Below are 24,134 nucleotides of genomic sequence, written 5' to 3'. Positions count from 1 at the left end.
GGGGAGACAGGCAGAGAGAGTGCTGGAGAGAGAGGGGGGAGACAGGTAGCGAGAGAGGGAGAGAGAGGGGGGAGTTAGGCAGAGAGAGCTGGAGAGAGGGGGGAGACAGGTAGCGAGAGAGGGAGAGAGAGGGGGGAGTTAGGCAGAGAGAGAGAGCTGGAGAGAGGGGGGGAGACAGGCAGAGAGAGCTGGAGAGAGGGGGAGACAGGCAGAGAGAGTGCTGGAGAGAGAGGGGGGAGACAGGTAGCGAGAGAGGGAGAGAGACGGGGGAGTTAGGCAGAGAGAGAGCTGGAGAGAGGGGGAGACAGGCAGAGAGAGCTGGAGAGAGGGGGGGAGACAGGCAGAGCGAGAAGATGAGCAAATGGATGACAGTTGAGCCCCTGGAGAGGAGCAACCTCTGCGAATCTCCTCTGATGCATGTTGGAGACGGAAGGGAGAAGAGAAGGCGTCAGGGAGGCAGGAGGGTGGAGAGAGAGACAGATTCAGCCAAGGTGTGTCGGGGAGTGTCTTTGGTTCCTCTGAGTCCCTCTGGATGAAAAGGAAGTGGGAGGAGAACAGGAGAAGGAGGGGGAGGAGAGGGGAAGATAAGGGAAGACAACAACCCTGTGGTGTCTGATCTAAATATAGCCTTGCTCACAGATCAATATCCAGCAGAACTATGGCTCTCGGTAATAAAACCTTGTAGTCATATTCGGTGTCTTGTATCTCTGCTGATGTCACCTGGAATGAGACTAGGGCGGGATTCTGTTAAATATAGCCTGCAGGGCAGCAAACTGTGGGGCTGGAACTGGAGCTTGACAGTGAAGGGGCTGGGGCTGCAGCTGGATATGGAGGGCTAAGGGGCCAGGGCTTACTGGGGCTGGAGAGCTAAGGGACTAAGTCTGGGGCTGGAGGGTTAAGGGTCCAGCGCTGGGGCTCAGAGGGTTAAGGGACCAGGGCTGGGGCTGGAGGGTTAAGGGACCAGGGCTGGGGCTGGAGGGTTAAGGGACTAAAGATGGGGCTGGAGGGCTAAGAGACTAGAGCTGAGGTTGGGGTTGGGGCTGGAGCTTGATAAATGTGATTCTAACAGAACTGCATGCCTGGCTTTTCTTCAGCCACTCTTGAGGAATATTTAAATCTGGATCGACACGTCATGAATGATTCAGGCAAGGCACTAACACATGCTGGTTTGGGGCCCATTTGTTTCGATCGCATTGATCTGTTACTATTCCTGGAGCTAACCTGCTGCGGAGTCTATCTAATGAAACCCAAATGAACACCTTCCTGCCAATACTGTTCATGTGTATTGTATTTTATGTGAGTGTGGGTGTCAATGTATTATTGGAAGCGTGTCGATCCTTGAAACAAACCAGCTAATTAAAATTAAGTCGAAAATAAAACTTGAAAGTGCTAGTATAAGAATGTGAATGTTTTTAAAAATGATTTTTGGTATTACTACTTGGTTTGGATCTGGGTCTCCCACTTTGGGTTATTTCTCTAATAATGGTGTTTAATATATTTAAAATGTCTGAGATTTAAGAAATACTCCAATATTGAATTGTAAACGAAGAATCTTGTATGAATATTGGAATGATTTCCCACTGTAAGAAGTGTAGGCCTATGTTTATAGGATAGATTAGGTTTAGGATGATGTAGGTGTGGATGATTTTATGGCTTCAAGTTACTGTAGGGTTTGCCTCAGTGCAAGAATATTGTGTTTAACATTAAGTAATATTTATATTGGGAAAGTGCTAAACATTGTATGTTTAACATTGTAGTAGGCTAGCCTATATAAGCTTTTAAATGGTTTTCAATGAGTGTGACTTAAAAATTTGGGAGTTAGATCTACAACTTCAGGCAACTTGGTCTCCTTGTTTTCTCATCCTTTATTCCCAGTCGTCATTTAAAATAGATACACAGCTCATTTGTTTCCTACATATTGTTTTCCTTTGAATCAATAAAAACACTTTTACACGTTCTTTACAATCAGTACACAGATGAAGAGTTGCCATGGTTACACCAGTGCTCCACAATGACACGTTCACGATGAACCCCACCGCAGCCACTAACACAGCCGGACTGGCACTGTACACTTGATGCTTCCACCATTAAACCTCCACCCCCCTGCACCGAAAAATGAAACTTGAGTTCACTACATTGAATGACCCTTCGCCAGTTCACCTCTTGACAACTTCATCTGTTTATTCACTGGTTAGCTGCAGTCACGTACTGTACTACAGCTAGTTAGGCAGCACACGGATGAATCCGGCCCCCTCGTTCCGTTGAGGAACCTAGCGCAAAGACAGGTAGCCAGGAGGACTAGGAAGGGAGGGAGGTTGGTATCTAACCAAGCTAACTAACAAAGTAGGCATTTTGTTTCTCTCTACCCGTTTAAGCAACCGCTTAATATTAAAACACATTCATTCTTGTGAGGTGTTTAACTTGCTAGAATACCACCGCTGAATTCCAAAGGGAGTCTGCTGTCGTTACAGTAGCGTGGATGCGATAACTCGCAACCAACCATGGCATTGCAAAACAACAGACGGAACAGCACAGAGCACTGAGAGTATCAATGTACCACACAAACACATCCAACATATTGTTCCGCATGCAGCCTCTCTGAGTCTGCAGGCATTCCTTCGTCCATAGGCTTCTCTTTTTCGCGCCAGAGGGGTGCATTTGATAACTGTCGGCCCCGCTGGCTCTCTAGGGTGGCGAATAGGACAGGCTCGAGGGAAACGCTGATCCGTTCAGCTGTTGCTGCTCTGCTGCCACCACTTCTGACACAGCAGGTCATGTGGTGTAAGGGGAGAACGTGTCACACACACACACACACAAACACACTCTGGGGGCTTTCTCCCTTCGACTGGAACGGTCTTGTTGCGACTGTGTTCTTTGATCACAACTGTGGATTTTTCCCCCCACGATAGACATTTTTCTTCTAGTTTTACTGGCTCCGAATACTTTTCCCCCCTTCACAATTCAGTGACGTAAATGACTTCAAACAATGCTTTTGCATTTGATTTGACAACTTTTTCGCATCATCGCACCTTATTTTATTGACTGATCTAACATGCAGTTGACGCCAAAACTATGGCACATTACCAGAGGCGGTCCTGCTTCAAGTCTGTTCACCTGCAGTCTTTCCGTACACAATCAACAAGATGTTCCATCGTACAAAAAAGAAACAAGTGCATACGCACACACGCGCGCGCACGCGAGAGAGCTACAACACACACCTTTGCTGAAACACAGGACACAAAGTCAAAGTGAGAGGGCCATGCAGACAACTTACAAAAGACAACCGCGACCATTGTGGTCGAACGCCCGTGAGTTGGGACCAGACAGGGCAGCCTGCTCTGTTAGCGTCATTGCTCCGTTTGATATTAGTGGTGAAATTCTGGAGCCACACAGCACTTACATTAGTGTTCATGGGGATTTCAGGAACATTTATTGAGCATACTGCACACACCAGGTGACAACCAATGACAGCGCTGGGTTAGGGGGGTAGGTTGAACAGTACAAGTCGTCTTCCATGTGTGTGTGTGTGTGTACGCTCTGGCCAGCTCAGACAGTAGCAGAGGAGAGTACGTTTCCCCGGAGAGGGAAGGGGTGAGGTGGGGGGAGATAGTTCAAGCACAAACAGACACAAAAGGCAGGGCTATGTCCTTCAAACAGGAATTAAAAAACAATGCGACAATGACAGATGTACAGTGCAGAGGACCAAAGTCACACAATTGGCTGTAGATGGCGTGTTGCCGGGACAACGGAGACACACGGCACCCGTGCCCTCCCATCCACCCTCCCCCGTTCCCCAGGGGCCGGGGGGTTGGACCGAGGGGGGCCCCCGCCCCCTTGTGGGGTGGTGCACGTGGGTTCAGCGTCGTGGGGACGTGTGGCTTTACACATGGGGGGAGGTTAGGGCGGGGGAGAAGAGGAACTGTGTGGTGAAACAAACTGCCGTTTGACGACAAGGAAAAAATCCCCGACCCAGTCAGATGGTTCCGAAAAAACGGAAGATGCGCGGGGAAGAGAAAAACCAAATCAAAAGAGAACAGGGCGGAAGGAGAGGGTAGAGAGAGAGCGAGGTAGAGCACAGGGGAGACCGAAAGAAAGATGGAGAGAGAGCGGAGAGAGGGGGAGCGAGCGAGAGGAAGAGGAATTGTAAACATGCAGTCCTCCTCCTCCTCCTCGCTATGGACGGAGCGCGGGCTGACTCTCTCTCTCTCCACCTCTGGAGCGATCGGAGAGGACGCTCTACGAGGTGTGTGTCACAATAGAGCAGCAAAGGGCACACACAGAACGAACACACACGCACACTCACACAGGTTTAGGACTTGAAGCACTGTCAGTCACCCTTCCAATGAGTTGGTCACGAAAAAGCATGTATCTCTGGGCCTTCTTCCGTCCAGTCGGTTGTCCCACTGTAGGCTAACCTTAAACACACACACACAGACTTGTGAGAAGGGTTTCCATTGGAGCAGTCGCTGTCCTTGACCGGCTCCTTGCTACAGGGAGAGATGGAGGCGAGGGAGGGAGCAATGTTGTGGGGTCTCTCTCTCTTTCAGTCTGAGAGCAGCAGGATTCTCTCCGCCTCCTTCCATCCTTCTCCGAGCTGGTGCTGGGCAAGTCGCGGCGTGTCTGGGTGGGGGGTGGGGGGGGCAGTGAAACCAGGTTGGTCGGTATCGGTGGTGTTCCCCTCAACGCCTTTCACGTGTTGCCCCCATCTCCCAGAATGCCTTGGGAGGCGGCTAGCCCGTAGCCTGGCGTGGAGAGGAGGGGTGAGGGATATGATCAGTCAGTGCTGAGGAGGAGGGCGGAGGCGGGGTCATGGGTCGTGGCTAGCTGGCTGTTCTGCTGGCTGCTCTCTGTATCTGGTTTGTAAACATTGAGCTCATGGTTGGCAGGGGGGGGGGGGGGGGTCGGCCCCCTCCTGTCTGTCCCAACTTCCTCCCTCTCCATGGGGGCGGTGGGGGGGGGGAGGCAGAGCTTCGCCTCACTTTCCCACTCGCTGTTCACAGGTGGCGAATCGCTGCAGAGCCCCAAAAAGGTCCTCGTATGACATGTCTAGGTGGGAGGGGAAGGAACTGGGGGGGGGGGGCGAGGAGGAGGGAGAGAGAGAGAGAGACAGACTGTTAAGGAATGACACTATGGCCAATGCTACATCAGACAGACATTAAACTAACTCTCCCATCTGCCATGTTCAGTGCGTTCTACTGCCCCCTAGTGCTGGGAGCCAGGTACAGAGGTCTCCATGTCAGATCCGGTCCTAGAATAGCCCTGCTTAAACCCCACAGCAAATCCTCGTCCATCGTAGGGCCAGTCAGATACCTACACCTGCTAATCTGCTCAGATTAACACCCTTGTGTGATTAGATCACTTACACTCAGACGAGCGAGCGAGCGCACACACACACACACACCTCATTGTCATTTTGGTCTTGCCTCCTAGCACTCCACACAAGAATGAGGCTGACTTGTTGAGCACATAAAAACTAACACACCATGCCCACACACACACACACACACAGATACTCACATGAACTCAGTGAGTCGAATCTGCCAGGGGAGAAAGCCAAGGGTGCTCTCCACGGGGCCAAATTTCAGAACCAGGTCTGGGTCCGGAATGTTCTTAGACTCTGGAGAGCACACCCCAAAACCACAACCACCCAGTGAAACACTCTTCCTATTCAGCTCATATCCAAGCACCGTCATCCATTCCTAGTTCCTGTTCCTTTGTTTGGGCGGCAGCTCATGTCAGGTCATTTCTAGGGGTGGCTTGAGTGGCCTCTCCCCCCCCGACAGTAGTCATAGAAACGCTGCTTTGCATTTGAAAATCTGAAGAGAAGAGAACCTGCTCTCGGTTTCAGCCTGAACGCAAGGTCTAAAAACTCCAAATTCACTATGCTGTTTTTTTAAATCCCAAACAGTCTGCCTGGGCCGATGGTAGTGATGATGATGATGATGGTGTAGACAGACCTCTCAGTAATGAGTCCAGCAGGGAGACGCTGATGTCAGAGGAGCTCCTCTGCTGTTGCTCCACCTCTCTGCACAGCTGCTGGGCCGCCTGCACGATGCTCTGCTTCCCGTCCTCCGCAGACAGTACTCGCACCACGGGCTGGCCCCGCAGCACTGGGGGAGGGGGGGGGGTTTCAGGAGGAGGAGAGGGGGTACAGGAGGAGGAGAAGGGGTAGAGGAGGAGGAGAAGGGGTACAGGATGAGGAGAAGGGGTACAGGAGGAGGAGAGGGGGTAGAGGATGAGGAGGAGGGGTACAGGAGGAGGAAAGGGGGGTAGAGGAGGAGGAGAGTGGGTAGAGGAGGAAGAGAGGGGGTAGAGGAGGAGGAGAGGGGGTAGAGGAGGAGGAGAGGGGGTAGAGGATGAGGAGAAGGGGTACAGGAGGAGGAGAGGGGGTAGAGGAGGAGGAGAGGGGGTAGAGGAGGAGGAGAGGGGGTAGAGGAGGAGGAGGATAGGGGGCAAAGAAGGGCAGAGTAAGGCACAGGTGGGAAGAGTAGGGCACAAAAGGCGAGAGGGGGACACAGGAGAGGGGCTTAGACACACACCAACATGAGGCGTCTGCACCACTGAACAGACACAAAGTGTGCCCTCACACACGTGGATGGGCATCGGCACACGTCAAAAAAAAAAAAACATTTGAAAGAAAAATGAAAAAATCATTTCACCCAGCAAGACGGTTCTAAATGCGCTGAACCCAGCACTCCCTCCCACACGTCATGGTGTAATCCACCATGACTCTGTTCTACCCCCACCGGTTCCACTGGTGGAACCTGATGACGAGCTGCAACAGTGGCAGGGACAATAGGTCGGCGAGCAGCATTGTCAGGGAGGAGATCAGTGCTGGAAAAACCAGCAGGGGTGTGTATCAGTGTCCTACGTGACTGCTCTCGACCTCCTTCACTCTCACCTCACAGGAAGCAACTCCCCTGTGACAAACTAGTCAAGTGTGTAGCCCGTCTACAACGGAGCTATGAGAGAGTTTGGCTCAAACTAGTATGGGCTTTAGCAAAGCTCTTTGTGACATTACGCGTTCAATATGGGTTTGAAATGCAACTAGATTTGACTGTATACTACAGTTCCATCCACTTGTTCACAAGGGATTAGGATTTGTATTAAAATGAAGATCTAAAGAATGGTTTAGATTGATAGGAACCTGTCAAGAGGAGTAGGAACAAGAATTCCAACGCGTTTGTTGCTGAAGGTAAATAAATATGAACCCCGGTGATTACATCAGAGGTTATCGTCTTACAAGATATCCTCCGAATAGGGCAGATCTTGCACTAGATGTTGTTGATGACGAGACGATGCACAGTGCTATTGTGTTCTGGTCCTGTACCTTGGTAGTCATGCTTGTCAGTTCCGTTGCTGAGGAACTCGACAGAGAGCTTGGAACCTTCTGGACCCAGGAGGTCCTGTTGTTGCCTAAAGATCTCCTCTTGGAGCCGGGAGTTGTTTCTCCGGAGTACACCTGCAGGAGCGACAGACAATGGTCAAAACGCTGTGTCACCTACATGATTGTTTTATCCCACTGAGCCAAAGAATGACTTGGGTTAGTTCTTTCTCCATCTGGAGGGAGTGGAGGGTAACAGAGGAGGCCAGAGACAAAACAACACAAAAATCTCTGGTATCAAAATTGTTTGGGGTGTTTTTAACACTATGTTGAAATGCTGCCATGTCTGGTGCGTCTTTGGAAACAGCTGCTTTAGTCTAGACGGTTGACAGGCTGTCAGCCGACTCAAAGTAGAGGAACCACTGTCCTCTGACTGTGCACAGGAGGCTGTCTAGCATCACACTGGGGGAGTTGAATTAATGTTACCTCTGAACAATTTAGTCAGTTCTACATTACAGACCAACATCAAACTGGTCATTAACAAACCTACATTTTGGAAATCAAACGAAGAGATGGTGAAGATATGCTGTCTGCAGACTGCCTCGTTCAAACACAATCCTGTGTCGCTAAATTGCTAGCCAGCTAGCACTGGCTGGTGTTCATATTCAGTAACGTTTTCTCAATTAGCCCCAGTGAGATGACTAATGGAACTAGATCATGAGGTAAAATCGTTACAGCAGTAAGTAAGATAATGATGTGTGATGAAATATGTCCAGATGTCCACATAACGGAATGGTTTTGTAAGATTATCAAAGTTGACCGGACGGAGTGCATGCCTCAGCCTTCCACTCTACTGTAGTAAAAAGACCAGCAATGGCTGGATGATTTTGGAATGCATGGGGCCCCACCAGCCAGTAAATAAGATAGTGTTCCCATATTAACCCTCATATGGTTTAAGTGACACGTCTTTTTCCCACCCGGAGGAGGGACAATGCTTCATGGGAAACCGATATGAGACCCACGGCGCTGACAAGCTATCTAGGAAGCTGTAACAGTGAGAGAGGATAGACTTATTCAGTCTAACCGATTCAAGAGCCTAACCTGGGCATTGGTGATAAACGACGTACATGACGTGGTGCATCCATAGACGGCATCCATAGACGACATGCTACACCCTGTTTCTCGAATCTCGTGTAACAGCTTAACACCGCTAGTTCCTCAACTTCTATTTTGCAAATACATTTAAGCATTTAGCAGACGGTTTTATCCAAATAACTAGAAAATAGCGAACAAAGTTGGACCTACTGCTACTAGCCAGCTAAATAAATACCACGCCGTCATGTGACAGTGATGTGTATCTAATACACGTGACTGTCTTGGGGTTCAAAAGCTCTTCCTGAAACTGATTGAATGAAATATGTAAATACGTCCATATGTACCTTGATTATCGTACACACTGACATAGGATATACCGACGGCCATGCACCACACGACCAGGTTGGCGATGTCCGTGTAGCTTGGTTCCTCCTCGGTAATCAATAATCCCAAGTGAAGAGGGAGCTTTTCCAGAGATTTACCGTCTGCCCCCCAGCGATACCGACGGCCGGAGCGTTTACCGGTAGCAGGGCCCATCTTCTTGTGGTGGTCAGGAAAACCAAGGGTAATGGGTACAAGGAGCGTAGCCAGAGCTCGCTTCCATAACCGACCGTTCCAGTTCCGAAGGCGGATTCGGAACCAGGTGATGAGCGTTCTATGTATGTGGAGAAGGACGTGCAGGACCCGCCATACAAACTCGTACACAAGCGCCATTACACAGACCTCCTCAACAGAATCTCAAAACTTGATTATTACCACAAATGTATAAAGTGCCGCATCCCAAGTGTAGTTAAGGTGGGCGTGCACTAATCTACTTCGAAACTAGACATTTAATCTACTGCCAACACCTCAACTCGCCGGCCGCCATATTCATTCCTGTAGTAGCAACCTTTACACTCTGAACCCCTCAGCACTACACGTAGCTCTCTGATTGGACCAGAATCAGAAGACAGAAGGAGGCTCCGCGAGTTTTGTCGCCCTCTAAAGGCAGACTGTGGATTTTACTCCTGAGAAAGCTGCATGATTGTGCGAAAAGAAAATACATTGGGAATAATTTAGTTTTTAAATTTATTCTGTAAAATGACAACGTACAATCCATGTAAACGTCCAAGCAGTCTGTAAATCTAAAATGTAATACGATAGTGTAGGACAGTATAGTGAATGTCATAGGTGTTACTCATTAAAAGTCAAGCTTTTGGTTTACATTCCATCATAATCGTAGTATTCCTCGCTGTCGGTCTGTTCATCTTGGCCGTTAGCTGCTTCATCATCATAATCAGTGTCTCGGATCACAGGCTCCTCCCCCTCACACCTGTGTCTCTCAGCCATGTAGAGTCTCCACCCAGCCCCGTCCCCAGTCGTGCCCCCCGCTTCTTTGATAGGCTCCTGGTTACAGGGCTCGTTTGGTAGCTCCACACCACGGTCGCGCAGGGCCCTTGTCAAGCTCTGGAGCACACAGGAGCAATTCCAGGGGTTACCATCCAGGTAGAGGCTCTTGAGTCTGGGCAGCAGGTATGGCATTGCAGGGGGCAGGGAGTGAAGACGGTTCCTGCGCAGGTTCAGCACCTGGAGCCTCTTCAGAGAGCGCAGCTCCTGCTCTTGGACGGTCTGGAGACGGTTCCCTTTCAGGTCCAGACGAACCAGACTCTCTGGCAGCCTTAAGAGGGACAATAGGTTAAGTTGAGTTTTCTATGGTTCAGTACTAAGTTACATGTACTGTTCTGAATGATTAAACGCATGCAAGTACTTCACAATTAAAATAATCCACGATTTGTTCACTACTACAGCTTTAAAAGATGATACCACATTAATCAGAATGAATGACATCCCCGTACCCTGCAGGAATAGACACAAGCAGGTTCTGTTCCAGAGCCAGGTTGGTGAGATGCCCACTGTTCTTCAGGGCGTTGGCCTCGAAGCTACGGATGGTGTTGTTTTCTAGGAAGAGATGCTTCAGCTGCTTCAGCCCCGAAACCTGCTGCTGGGTCACTTCCTGGAGGAGGTTCTGCCTGCAGTCCAGCCTCTCCAGTCGGGGGCTCAGCCTGCTGGGAATGGCTCTCAGCATGTTCCCTGCCACCTCCAGCTCCACCAGGCTGGGCAGCCGGAGACCCCCGTCCACAGAGCCCAGGCGGTTGTGGGACAGGGAGAGGGAGGAGAGGTTACGGAGATGGGCCGTCTCTCGGCTCCTCAGAGCCCTCACCTGGTTCCTGCCCAGGTCCAGGAGACAGAGGGACTGGGGGAGGCCGGGGGGCACCCGGGTCAGCAGGTTCCCCTGCAGACTGAGGGTCCTCAGAGATTTGGTCTGCGAAAAGAAGCCAGAGGGAAAGGAGGGGATCTTGTTGTTGGCCAGGCTGACCAGGTTGAGCTGGGGGAGCCTGAGCGAGCCCTGGACCGTCTCGAGGCGGTTCCCCTCCAGCAGCAGCGTCTCCAGGCGCACCAGGTTGGCCAGGACGCCGGCCCTCAGAGAGGACAGGTGGTTGTGCTGCAGGTCCAGTAGCCTCAGCCTCCGCAGCCCCTCCAGGGCCGCCTCGCCCAGGCCCTGGAGTCGGTTGTGGCCCAGGTGCAGGATCTCCAGGCTGGGGGGCAGGCCGCGGGGGAGCTGCCGCAGCTTGTTGTTCTGGAGGTCAAGAGTCCTGAGGCCCTCCTGGGCTCTGAGAGCGCCAGCTTCCAGCCCCTCTACCCCACAGGAAGACAGGACCACCTCCTCTAGACCCCCCAGGCTGGACAGGTCTCTACCCTGGAACACACACACAGGGTGAGACACTCAATGCATAATGGGTTCCATTGTAATAGAAAACACATTCCATGCACCTTTATATTTTTTTCGCATCAAAAATGTATTTAGATGTTCACATTCTAGAGACCTGAAGTTAAGAACAATGAATATAAATTGTGTTAAATAGTAGGAAAAACATGAATAATGACACGTTGGAATTTTTAAATCTGAGAATAATCCAATAACCTATTCTTAGTCTTATTTTCTGAAAGAAACATTTGCAGTTGCTTGTCCACATTTCTCCTACCTTCAGGTCCTTGATGTGGTTGTACGCTAGGTTGAGTCTCCTGGTGTCAGTTGGGATTCCAGAAGGAACTGCCTGCACTCTGAAACACTGCACTGACAACACCTCCTTGTCGCACACACACTTCTTAGGACACACCGAAATACAGCCGTAGGGAGGATGGAGCAGAGCGCTAACCACCAACAGCAGAAGGAGCCTCGTCATGACCTCTGGTAACTAGTTGGGCATTTCTGTTAAAGAGCAGCCGTCTCTCTCTCACTGGGGTTTAAATAGTGTAGCCGAGGCCAGGCTGGTGAGAGAGGAGTTGCTTTATTTAGAACAATGGAGGAGATGTTTGTCTTGGGTTAAAAAACAACATTTGACACAGACAAGGAACTGACACCCACAGTAACTGATAGGCCCTCTGTTTGCAGACGTGAGAAACTTGCTGATAAACAATTTACAACCCATTCAGTTGAAACAAATGCAATTTCCTCTGTCAGTTGGAATTCTGACTCTGTAAAGGAAAAGATTGGTTAATAGGACCCCTTTTCTATTGACTAGATTTAGCAATGATTAATTCTACATTTTATTTTTGTTTTTATTATAATAAATAGCATAAAGTGTTTTTTGTGCGTATACTACCTTTCACCAATACACCATGAGGTTTGGTAAATCTCTAGTCAAACGTAATGTAAAACATTACGACACACTTGCTCTGATAATCAAAGTCACAAAATTAGGGGAAACGCAGTAGAACATGACGAGAAGGTGTTAAGAATTGAATATATCTGTTTTGAAATTATATTCAAAACAGTGTCTCAACATCAACATGAACAATGGGAAAGGGAAGGAATGAGGGAATGGAGGAAGAGAAGACATCAGAGACAGCCGATCTCATAAAATAAAGAGTGACAGAGATGTGTCAGGAAAGAGGCAGGGAAGCCGATATCCTGATTGCCTGGTCTTATCAAGGTGGCAACTAGCTCTACAATCGATTGAGTTTCCTCAGCTGTGTGGCAGACTCGTGTAGTCAATTCACGACACAGATCCGTATCCGATTTCGGATTTCCTGGTACAAAATCGCCTGTGGTGGTCGAGAAAGACAAGCACATTTAATTGAGCTAATCACAGCTGAAGGACAACATTATTCGCATGTTTTGGGACGCTGTGTTGCATATTCAGTATAACGAGTAAATCATCGGGGACGTTCATTTTATAACGCTGTCTTGAGGTCATTTTTAGCTTAAGTCAAGAGAATCGGCTAGCTAACGTTAGCTAGCATCAGTCTTCAGGCAGCAAATGTCTGCTTCGGCCGGCGGCGGCTCTCCTTCTACCCAGGGCACGGCCCTTGTCGCTCCCGGTACCGGGATGTCAATGTTCCGGTGGCTCGAAGTGTTGGAGAAGGAGTTTGACAAAGCTTTTGTCGACGTAGATCTACTGCTTGGAGAGATCGATCCAGACCAGGCGGATATCACATACGAGGGGCGACAAAAGATGACAAGCCTTAGCTCGTGTTTCGCCCAACTCTGCCACAAAGCTCAAACGATATTCCAGCTCAATCACAAAGTAGAGGTGAGTATCTGTTTATCACAATCTCATGATGTTGGTAAGGATGGGATTGATAATATTAGCAAACAATTTGCGTGGCACTTGATTGACAGGTCAAATCATATGGACACTACCTGGCCAGCTGATGTTTCGTTTTTCCCATAGACTGTTTCCAAATAACAACATCCGTGTTTTGTTGCCGGTGTCTGGCCACCCAAACTACTCTGTTGACATGCTGGCAGAAAATGACAGAAGCTGACAACCTAAGTTAACATTGCTTTACAAAATTGCATTATTGGAAAAACGAATGTTGGCTGTAATATAATATACGTTGTAATTATATTTCGATTTTAACAGACAGATCAAAGGAGTCTATTAAGCTTGACTATGAAATAAACGTCCATTATAGTTAAATGAAGGTCGGTCATTTACGACCAGGTAGACCGTTAATGAATTCATTAATTCAACTATAAAAATAGTGACAGCCCTAGGTCTAGTCATAATAGGTTTTTCAGTGGCTTTGGAAAATGTGAAGGGGAGCTAAATGAGCCCAGCTGATCTTAACCTTTGTCCCATCTGAAATCTCATTAAACTGCACAGCGGGTCTTGTTTGAGCAACAATGAAAGTAGTGGACACAGCAAACATACTCTCCCAGCAGAGCCTCACTTTGTTCAGGGTCGTAGAGCTCCTATTACCCGCAGGAAATCAATACTGGAGCCTGTAGCTCAGCCAGCCTAATCTGCCCAGCAAGGCCAGTCTGAAACTGTGTCCACAGTCGGCCTGGCCTCGGCCCTCCCCGCCCAGCTCGGCTTTGGGCTGCCCGATACTCCATTGGGATTCAAACATGTCGAAAAACAGGTCCGACATTTGTGGAATGGCAGAGCACTCTCTGTACTCAGTCTTAGTCTTAACCCTGTTTCCACTTAACAATGCGACGCCTCAGGGCAGCGGCGTCGGATGTTGCGTTGGCAGCCTGGAAGATGTGCTCCCCCCACCCACCGCTCGATCATTTGTTTACGGTGAAGATGACGTAATGGTTCTAGCCGGGCAGGGAAGTGTGAGGTCATCGCTCTGACACCGGCATTGTGCGGTCTGGTGATGTTACATAATCCAGAACCTATATCTTAAGTGAGCCCAAATTCTGGTGTTCTTAGTTGAAGCGCCGTCGACAGGGAGGGAGGTCTGTGTGTCAAACTGACATGCATGCTGGACGAGGAGATAGTTGAAGAACTCACCGCCCCAGCCCGCTCATTGGACACAGCTGCAGACGAGCCTGTTTTTCCTGCCGCGCCTCGTGCTATGTTGAGATCCCTCGCAACCTAGCCCGTTACCTCGGCTAGCTCAGACAGACTTGTGGGGGCAGCTGCCTTACGTGGTGCAGCGTGGGCCCGGCCTCGCCTGCAGCCTCCGGGCGCCTCTGCGAGTCAGCGGTGTGTGGTGCATTGTCGTCTGTCAGTCGCCAGGGACCGACACATGCGCTGCTGTGCTAAAGCCCCTCAGAGCCGTGCCTTGTAAGAAAAGCCCATTAAAATGGACGCTTTATCACCGGGGGCTGAATGGAGGTATTATGTGGTTTTGCTTTGTGTGTGTTTCTCTGGAGGACAGGAAAGTTGGGCTCTGGGGGGGGGGGGGGGGGGTGAGGGCTTTGGCTGTCACCACTTTGCTGAAAATTCAAATCCACTCGAGGGAGCATTTGCCAAGGGGAGGGGGGAGGGGGGCAAGGCTTTAGATCCCAGACAGGATCACAAGACCGTTCGTTGACCAGGCACTTTGTCCTCAGAGCCGTCTCCATGTTCTGGTTCATGTTTGTTTAATTCCGACGCACCGGAGGCCCCTCTCGTAAACATGTCAAGATGGACCGAAGTGGAGGAGAGTCTTGGATCCGTGTTGCCTCTTTGAACAGGAAGTGTCCAGTCATGTGCAGGGCGTGTCACTTCCCGTATCCCTGGCAGGCCTGAGATGTGGACCTGACTACCAGGAAGAGGGAGGGAAAGGGGAGAGAGTGAACATGCAGTCTTGGTGTAATATGATAACCCTGTCACACAAAATCCTTTTTTTTTTACATAGTACACGTATATTTGAATGCGGGCTTAAGCTGGGTCAGATCTTTTTTACATGTGTCCATCAACAATTGTTATGTTGTCAGGCTTCATACCAAAAAACAGTGTCTTTTAGAACACAAGTAGGGCTGTTGCGTTTTGACATCACTAAAAGCCTGAATCTCCACTGCCAAGTCGGCAGCAACCGAGAAGATACCGAAGGCTTTTAGCGTGCTCACGCGAAATGAAATATCGGCGATGTGCAGTAGCCTACGTGTTCAACATCCACGCACTGTCCGACGTGTTGACTTCACCGCACGGCCGAGGTCACCGACATTCCACACCGACCGTTCACCCATGTGATTTACCCAAGTGGGTCTGTGCTCGAGGACGGTGTTAGACACTGTGTCAGTATCGAAGGGACTGGCTCAAATGTGCGAGTGCGGGGACACGACCCCGTCTCAGTCACACGATTGAAGAAACCCGACTCTCTCTCTCTCTCCAGTTAATCACTGTCCTTTCCTCACAAACCTTCCTTCCTCCCCTCCCCCCTTCTCTCCCCTCCTGCCCTCCTCCCCCCCCACCCTAGGCCCAGCTGGTGGACCTGCGCTCGGAGCTGACGGACGCCCAGGCGGAGCGGACCGTGGTGGAGAGGGAAGTGCACGAGCAGCTGCTGCAGCTCCACGCCCTCCAGCTGCAGCTGCGCTCGCGGGCCGGCCAGGCCGACGACGAGACGGACTCCATCAAGGACAGGATGGTGGGTCGTCCTCCACGCCGCTGGCACACACACGTGTACACACACACACGCACCCGTGTACACACACACACACCCACGTGCACACACACACGCACCACATGAGCGCACGCAGCGCCACATTCAGATGTTTCGAGACATACGCTCTCTGTCTCTCATCCGCGGCTTCTCATCAGTCCTCGGCCTTTTACCCTTTCTGCGCGTTCATGCTTTGGCCCGATTTGACCCCTGACCTCTCTCTTCTCCCTCCTTTTTTGCCTTAAGCCTGTCCTCACGGTGGACGAGATGGTAAGTCTGTCGTGGCTATGTGTGTTTTTTTGTTTGTGTGTGTGTGTGTGTGTGTGTGTACCTGTGTACATCCCTAAGAACACTGTTTGTCTTTCCTAAAGCCACCTTCTTCCTAACAGAAGTCCTTTTTCAACAAAGGACTTTTTTTTTTTTGAATGCAGTTTAACCCACATTTGGTGTCCTGTGTATAGTTGTGTGTTAGCTATGCATTTTGGAGTCCGACCGACTCACTCGTTGACAGATTTGAGTTGATGTGGTTCAACTCGTCAACAGAGGATTGTGTTCTCTTAAAGTTTATGATCTGAAAAATGTTTCAACATTTTTGACAGATTTATTATTTGAATGTTCTTCTCCGGTATCAGAATGGGTCTCGGATGTCTAAAAACAAGTCCAATCGGTCGGCCTCTAATATGTTGTCAGCAATGTGTGTGTGTGTGTGTCGTCATCTTTCAGCTGTCTCCTTCAGCCCTCGGAACGGTGTTTGTAGCCCTGTCACCTTCCCTGTCAGACGATCTGTTTGCTGCCCTTTTTACAGCCTGCTAACTGGCCTGTTTGTTACCCTGTAAGCGGATCTGTTAGGTGGCCTTTAAGCCTGCCTCATTAGCTAACCTGCTAGCTAGCCCGCTAGATGACCTGTTAACTGTGTTGTCAGTTGAGCCTTAGTTGACGCTGTGTTGGCCTGGCCGTGCCCTATCTGTGATCTGTGAAGACCCTAAGTGGGCTGCACTCACACTGCCAGAGGCACACCCTCTCACAGAACAGCACCACGGCTGGCTGGGAGATAAGCCCTGGAAGTGGAGCTAATCTATCGATATTGATCTTTGCCTGCGCGCGCGCGCGTGCGCTTCAGGAGCGGGAGTTGGAGGCCAGCAAGAAGGAGAAGGTCCGCGAGGTGAAGCTGGACGCCGAGGCGAGGCTGCACAAGAAGGAGAACGAGGCCCTCCGCAGGCATATCGCCGTACTGCAGGCGGAGGTGTACGGGGCCCGGCTGGCAGCCAAGTACCTGGATAAGGAGCTGGCTGGGAGGTAGGGAGGAGGAGGAGGGGAGAAGGAGGAGGGCGGCCCCCAAGCTGCTGGTTTCCTCCCGTCCAGCGGCTGTGGAGCCGGCGAAGCCGACCTGTCTCTGACCTGACTGCGGGAACTCTTGTCCATCCTCCAGGGTCCAGCAGATCCAGCTGTTGGGTCGGGACATGAAAGGCCCCGCCCACGACAAGCTGTGGAACCAACTGGAGGCGGAGATCCACCTGCACCGCCACAAGACGGTCATCCGCGCCTGCAGGGGGCGCAACGACCCCAAGAAACCGCTTCCCTCCCCTGTGGGGCATGTGAGTAGGGCCGCTGGACAACCTCCCTCCACTTCAGGATGTTTGTAGACACTAGGGATGGGCTTAGCCAAATATTGACACATTACACGTAGTCATTTAGCAGTAGAACACTGTTCCAATACGCATTCATCATTGTATATTCAGTTACCAACCAGTTCAACTTTTGGTTGAAAAGAATCGTATGGATGGATAATACGGATGGTGTTTACAAAGGGTGTTAGCGGAACGTGTACTTGAGACCAGTTTAGGTCAAGTTGTGAGACTTACGGACTCCAGTCATTTAAAGTTAGTAGGAAATGGCTAAAATGGCGCTCCTGTAGATGTGTGAATCCCTGTTATTCTTGCCTGGACAATGCTGAGTAGACCAAAAATCAATGTCCTGTTTGTTAGTATGTGACATCAGTGTCACATCTGACTTCCTTGGTAGAGTTGAAAGCAGCATGAAACCATCCGTGTCTACAGGATGGTCAGCTGATTTTGATGGCCTCGTTAAAGTCCTAGTAACCTGTGCCATGGAAACGACATCATTCATAGGCACATTTTACTCACAGCCAGAAGACGCAATGTAAAAACTTAAAGGGCGTATGCTAGTAGCGAGTAATCATGCCTGTGGCTACTTAATGTACTGTTATGAGAATATCCATCCTGCTGATCGTTTGGAAATGAGATGTGTAGGCCTGTCATTAATGTGCGCAACTCTGGAAAACAGGATCATCAAAAATGATCCCTCTCATTGCGCACAATTAACTTGGCTTCACTTCTACGGGCCTCTGGATGGAGGTGTTTCCTTTCTAACTGCACACCATACCCGTTTTGCAATGAATGAGATGCCTTCTGAATTATTGAATGAAATACTAATATTGGCTTCAACTTCTAATACCCAGTAGAATATTCATATAGTCTTGCCCGTTCCCCAGTAGAATATTCATATAGTCTTGCCCGTTCCCCAGTAGAATATTCATATAGTCTTGCCCGTTCCCCAGTAGAATATTCATATAGTCTTGCACGTTCCCCAGTAGAATATTCATATAGTCTTGCCCATTCCCCAGTAGAAACCCTTTACACCCACAGTAGAATCCTCAAACCTCCATTGTATGAGATTCACTTAGTCACTGTCCGGTTCATGTGAGGATTTTCGATGGTACAAAAAAGAAAAAGTAGTACAGATTATATGATGCCGTTTTGACAGGATATTGATGTGTGTGTGTGTGTGTGTGCTTCCTCCAGGACACAGACAGTCTGAAGAGGAGCCAGGGTGTGGGTCCCATCAGGAAGGTGGTTCTGGCCAAGGAAGACCACGAGGGCCTGGGTATCTCCATCACGGTAACCTCTTCCTGCTGTGCAGGTGTACTGGATACACTCACTGGCCACTTTATTAGGTACACCTCTCTAGTACCGGGTTGGACTCCCCTTTTGCCTTCAGAACTGCCTTAATTCTTCGTGGCATACGTTGTGCTCTAATGGATTGAGATCTGGTGACTGTGGAGGCCATTGGAGTACAGTGAACTCATTGTCATGTTCACGAAACCAGTTTGGGATGATTTGAGCTTTGTGACATGGTGCATCATCCTGCTGGAAGTAGCCATCAGAAGATGGGTACACTGTGGTCATTAAGGGATGGACATGGTCAGCAACAATGCTCAGGAAGGCTGTCGCGTCGAAACGATGCTCAATTGGTGCCCAAGGGGCCCAAATGGGCCAAGAAAATATCCCCCACGCCATGACACCACCACGTAGCTATTTGTGTTAAGCCATTGAACAGGCGTACCTAAGAAGCATGGCCAGTGAGTGTACACGTGTGTATACTCATATATACTGTGTGTGTCTGTAACACGCTGTGTGTGTGTAATATTCTGTGTGTATGATACACTGTGTGTATGTTTAAATGCATGTAGAATAATACTAGTACCCCATATATATATATATATATATATATATATATATATATATATATATATATATATATATACGTGTGTGTGTGTTTAGGGAGGTAAGGAGCATGGTGTGCCCATCCTGATCTCAGAGATCCACCCCACCCAGCCAGCGGAGCGCTGTGGAGGGCTGCACGTGGGAGACGCCATCTTAGCCGTCAACAGCATCAACCTGAGGGATGCCAAGCACAAGGAGGCGGTCACCATCCTCTCCCAGCAGGTGTTTATCACACACACACACACACACACACACACACACACACACAAACAGCAGGTGTCTATCACACACACACACACCCTCTCCCAGCAGGTGTTTATCACACACACACACACACACACACACACACAAACAGCATCGTCTCCCAACATGTATATCTCTCACACACACACCATCCTCTTCCTGCAGATCTCAGTCAAGCATACCATCCTTGAACTGATGTACATTGTTGACTAATGTGTGTGTGTGTGTGTGTATGCGCAGAGGGGCGAGATAGAGTTTGAGGTGGTGTACGTGGCCCCCGAGGTCGACTCTGACGACGAGAACGTGGAGTACGAGGACGAGAGCGGCCATCGCTACCGACTCTACCTCGACCAATTAGAGGAGGGCTCCGCCCCTGCACGCAGCAATGGCACCACTGACCCCGCGGGCCTGCAGGGTTTGTGACCTCTGACTCCCCCCCCCCCCCTTTAGTGTCACAAGTCATCATATCACATTTATACAAAAGGCGCAACGTTCAGTAGAACTGTTTGATCTCCATCTTGGCTCCCAATGCAGCAGTAGTTCTTGGTGACAGACAGCCATGTCTGTCTTTCTATCTTATCTGGTTCTCTGTGTGGAGTACAAACATGGATTACAACCACTAGCCCACCAGGCCTGAACACCAGCAAAAATGCTAACTAAACATGACTTTCTATTCTCTCTCTCTCTCTTTTTCTCTCTCTCTCTTTTTCTCTCGCTCTCTCTCTCTCATTTGTTCTCGCTCGCTCTCTCTCTCTCGCTCGCTCCCTTTCCTCTCCCCCCTCAGCCCTGGAGAAGCTGTCTGTGAGCGAGGCACCAGAGAACGGAGACACCGGCTTGTCCAGCGAGACCCCGTCGGAGGAGACTCCCTCCCGGGCGGCCCCCCCCTCCTCCGACAGCTCCTCTTAGAGGCCCGGAGGATGGAGGGGAGGAGAGGAGGAGGAAAGAGCCATGTCCAGATGTGAGAACGGAGATATGGCGGGGCGGAGGAGGAGATGGAGGAGAAAGACTTGGCAGTAGATGTGAGCTGTGCGTTGTTTTTGTACCAGAGATTGATTGGACGGGGGAAAGAAAGGTCGGACCAATGACCATGAAGGACACACAGTCCATTGTCGTCATGGAAGCACTCTCCGAGTCCAGTTGACTTTACCTGAGGAGGGGGTGGGGTTCCATCGAAAGCGAAGACCCGGCGATTGGTTCAAAGGATTCGGGCTGTCTGGAGTGTGATTGGTATATTGATCTGTGTATAGTTCCTGTTCCCTACACCACAGACTCCTCCCCTTCCGGTGCGCTAAGAGACCTGGGGAAGGACTTGTGTCTGTGAAACACGACAGAGTTGACGGCCAAAGATGGCCTCACAGGTCCATCTTCACCTGCTTACCCATAATGGTGGTGGTAATAGTAGTACTGATTTTCTTTATCCGTTTGCTGACCAGCTTACAATCATGTCCTCGCGGGTACAGGGTCCTCCACCGGTCAGAGACGGCAGCCCTGTTAACGCCAACCCAAGTGTCTGATCCTAGTTAGTCCGTTAGCTTGTTTGTTATTGACGGATGCCACGGCGAGGCTTAGTCGACCTGCTGTGTGTGCGTGACCCCCTCCCTTCAAGTGCCATGGAACCACAAACTGTATTGCTGCTCGGTCATTCTGACGCGGTCGCCCCGGGTGTTGGGGGGAAATGTGCATCATCGCGATGTCGCAGCGACAAACGCGTCTTCCTGTGGTGAGGACCGAGTGTGGCTCAGCCCTCAGCCTCGTCCCCAACACCGTCTAGAAGTAGTGGAAACTCTGGCCATCGCTGGAAAAAAAAAAAAAAAGTGCAATATCTGTCATATTTATACCCCGGACCCCACTCGCCGACATCTACCCCTGAACTGGTCGTGTCGCCCCAAAGGACAGGTCTTGACGTGGTCGTTTAGGTTTGTCGCCTGGGCGGTTCGCCTTTTTACTTTGGCTCCCTGGCTGACTCAAAAGATGGCCGACGTCCCAGTCAGTCTGTCTGTGTGAACGCGGTATCCAGCTTTATCGGGTGACTCCTAAAGAACCAAACCCATCTCGTATTCCCTTCATGATGGCATAGGAAGATAGGTGCAATAACTCACGGTCTTGTCTGTCAACTTATGACTCCCACAACTCCCACCAACACTTAGACGCCCTGAGAGAGATTCTAGTAACCTGTATATAAACAATATAACTATTTACTGTTTGAAACATTAAAATCCAGTATGTTTATGTGAATTGAGGTCTTACTGAGTGTGATATCGGAGGCTCCTGTAGGGGGTGCTGTCCTGGGAGCCGAGGAACGGATGCTATGGAGCTCATGTTTGTGTTTTAATCAAACTTCTGTCTATTCAGCTTTAGTCCCCACTAGTGCTGCATGGCCCACGTAGACAGCCTGGCCACAGACACACGCACAGACAGACACACACAGACAAACACACACACACACAGACAGACACACACACGCACAGACAAACACACACACACACACACACACACACACAGACACACACAGACAAACACACACACACAGACAAACACAAACACACACACACACACACAGACAAACACACAGACTCACACCCTCAGCTCACAGACGCAGTGCTCTGGCCCAAAGGAACAACAGGCGACTACACTTGTTTTCAGACTCTTTTCAGACTTTATTCTTCCTGAAAACATTTGCTGTCAAAAAGATGTTTCTGAACCATTGGGAGATTTGGTAAACATGTCTTCTGTCTGTAGTTTCTGTATACAGTGACATCATCTTTGAATAAACCTACATTTATTTGCCCCATGTGGTATATACTGTGTCCGTCATTAGAATGTGATCACTAAGACAGGTTCTACTCTAGTATCCAGTACCCTGTAGTCGCAAGATTCCAGTCTCACCTATACTAGTCCCACACTGTTACTTACCGTTAATTACTAACACGACAAGCTTGGACGAAGTCCACTGTTGAAGTCAGTCAGTTCCCTCACAGGACCACAAGAGGGGGACGTTGCATTAAGATGCAGAAATATTTCCTCACATCCCACACCAGCTAGAACTTGTATTCTGCAATATTGTAGTCATAGCGTGGCTTTGTTGGGTCCTATTCAAAAATAAACCCATCAAGTATTAAATCTAGATCACACCCCCCCCCCCAAAAAGTCAACCACCTCGAATAGTTAATCGGAAACCGCAGAGTAGTCAACATCCCCTCGTATTTGACAGACCTGATGTGGCCTGACGTTGTCACTAATGGATGTGGGGGGGGCGGGGGGGCAGTGGTAGCTTGCGGGGGTTCCAGGCTGGAACCGTGAAGGGTCCTGGGACTCGGGCCTGCATGAAGAGACATGACAGGAATGCGAGCAGAGCAGAGCACAGGCTGGCCGGCCGGCCACAAGGCTGGCTGCAGCTGCCTTCATGTCGCCCCGAGGAGGAAGACGCTGGAAGGGAAGGTGGAAACGGAGGTCCACACTGCTGTGTGAACAGGCTGGACCTCACACACACAAACTCTCTCTCTCTCTCTCTCTCTCACTCACACACACACACACAGCAGAGCAGCAGGACTGGGCCGCAGCAGCAGAGACTGGTGAGAATCAGCTGCTTCACCGCTGACACCAAACTGTCACATTCCAGCACACAGACTGTGTGTGTGAGGTGGGGGGCGTCTGGGGGGGGCGGGCAATGTCACATCCTCAAAGGGTGCCGAGAGGCCTCGTGTTGAGGTCTACACCTCCGCCAGATCCCGTCTCGACATAACCGAGAATAGGACCGAGAGAAGGAGCCGACCATTCGGAGAGGAGCGAGCTGGAGGCACAGCCAGAGGTCGAGGAGAGACGTCCAGAGGTTAAGGGTCGCTGTGGACTGGAATGTGGCGAGCTATGGGGTTGTGACGATCGCGGCTGACGAGAGCGCACACGCACGCCGGGGGGGGAAAAAACACTGAAAGGCAGGAGGTCAGTCGGTTGGTTTTTAATGAGGGCTCAGCTTACAGGCAACCATACACAGATACACACACTCCCCTGTCCACACACACACACACACATACACCTCTTCACAGTCCTGAAGAACCCCACAATGCTTAAATACACTACACTATAAATAAGAGTCTATCAGTCTCTCCCCTTACTGAGGTAGTCACTGAGCTACACTGACCAGAACAGCATAGCTGCACTCATCAAGTTCAACAATGATTTCTTCGAGGAGGGGAGGATAGAGAGTCATCCGCACACATTGGGGGACAGCGTGTGGACAAGAGCAAAACATAATAATAATTTGGCAAATAAGACACAGTCCTGTAATGACATACCACTCCTCCCACCCCCCCCCCTCCAGTCCCAGAGAGGAACACACCAGAAGTGTTTCACAGAAACGCGTACGTGTGGTGTGTGTCTCCTCGTGTGTTGGCCCGCTGCCCCCGTCTGCTCCAGGTGATTCCTGCAGCGTCGGCGGATTCACACGCGCGTCAAGCCTCCTCTTGCCCAGCGGAGCGTTTGGGGCTGAAACTCGACATCCATTTCGAAACAGAAGCCGTCCGGTTTCCAGTTTTCCAGTGGGTCTTTCCGAGACCCACAACGGTCCCATTAGGACTCAAGCAAGACTG

General features: G+C 50.2%; 3 protein-coding genes across 4 annotated transcripts; 1 reads left to right on the top strand and 2 right to left on the bottom strand.

The window, feature by feature from the left end:
• Nucleotides 1-1,845: 1,845 nt before the first annotated feature.
• nus1 (NUS1 dehydrodolichyl diphosphate synthase subunit) lies at nt 1,846-9,281 on the bottom strand. Its single transcript, XM_084699486.1, has 5 exons — nt 8,764-9,281; nt 7,331-7,462; nt 5,958-6,110; nt 5,518-5,617; nt 1,846-5,066 (listed from the first exon to the last, which is right to left on the bottom strand). Exons 1-5 carry the CDS (start codon nt 9,131-9,133, stop codon nt 4,976-4,978), a joined length of 846 nt encoding a protein of 281 aa, XP_084555612.1. The 5' UTR covers nt 9,134-9,281; the 3' UTR covers nt 1,846-4,975.
• Nucleotides 9,282-9,470: 189 nt separating this feature from the next.
• Nucleotides 9,471-14,479, bottom strand: LOC146286729 (nephrocan-like). 2 transcript variants are annotated; one of them, XM_084699483.1, is made up of 4 exons: nt 14,206-14,479; nt 11,443-11,728; nt 10,255-11,156; nt 9,471-10,076 (listed from the first exon to the last, which is right to left on the bottom strand). In XM_084699483.1, exons 2-4 carry the CDS (start codon nt 11,641-11,643, stop codon nt 9,620-9,622), a joined length of 1,560 nt encoding a protein of 519 aa, XP_084555609.1. In that variant the 5' UTR covers nt 11,644-11,728; nt 14,206-14,479; the 3' UTR covers nt 9,471-9,619. The 2 variants fall into 2 exon arrangements, with proteins under 2 accessions (XP_084555609.1, XP_084555610.1); XM_084699484.1 differs by lacking the exon at nt 14,206-14,479 and adding an exon at nt 11,826-12,322.
• gopc (golgi-associated PDZ and coiled-coil motif containing) lies at nt 12,536-22,339 on the top strand. Its single transcript, XM_084699485.1, has 9 exons — nt 12,536-12,993; nt 15,599-15,766; nt 16,028-16,051; nt 16,902-17,077; nt 17,211-17,376; nt 18,604-18,699; nt 19,363-19,527; nt 19,789-19,963; nt 20,333-22,339. Exons 1-9 carry the CDS (start codon nt 12,721-12,723, stop codon nt 20,452-20,454), a joined length of 1,365 nt encoding a protein of 454 aa, XP_084555611.1. The 5' UTR covers nt 12,536-12,720; the 3' UTR covers nt 20,455-22,339.
• The last annotated feature ends 1,795 nt before the right edge of the window (nt 22,340-24,134 follow it).

This window comes from Hypomesus nipponensis, chromosome 6 (genome assembly GCF_054491055.1).
Source record: "Hypomesus nipponensis isolate SF chromosome 6, ASM5449105v1, whole genome shotgun sequence".
NCBI lineage: Eukaryota > Metazoa > Chordata > Actinopteri > Osmeriformes > Osmeridae > Hypomesus > Hypomesus nipponensis.
Note: the sequence above shows the minus strand (reverse complement) of the source record. Positions and strands in the feature narration are given on the sequence as shown.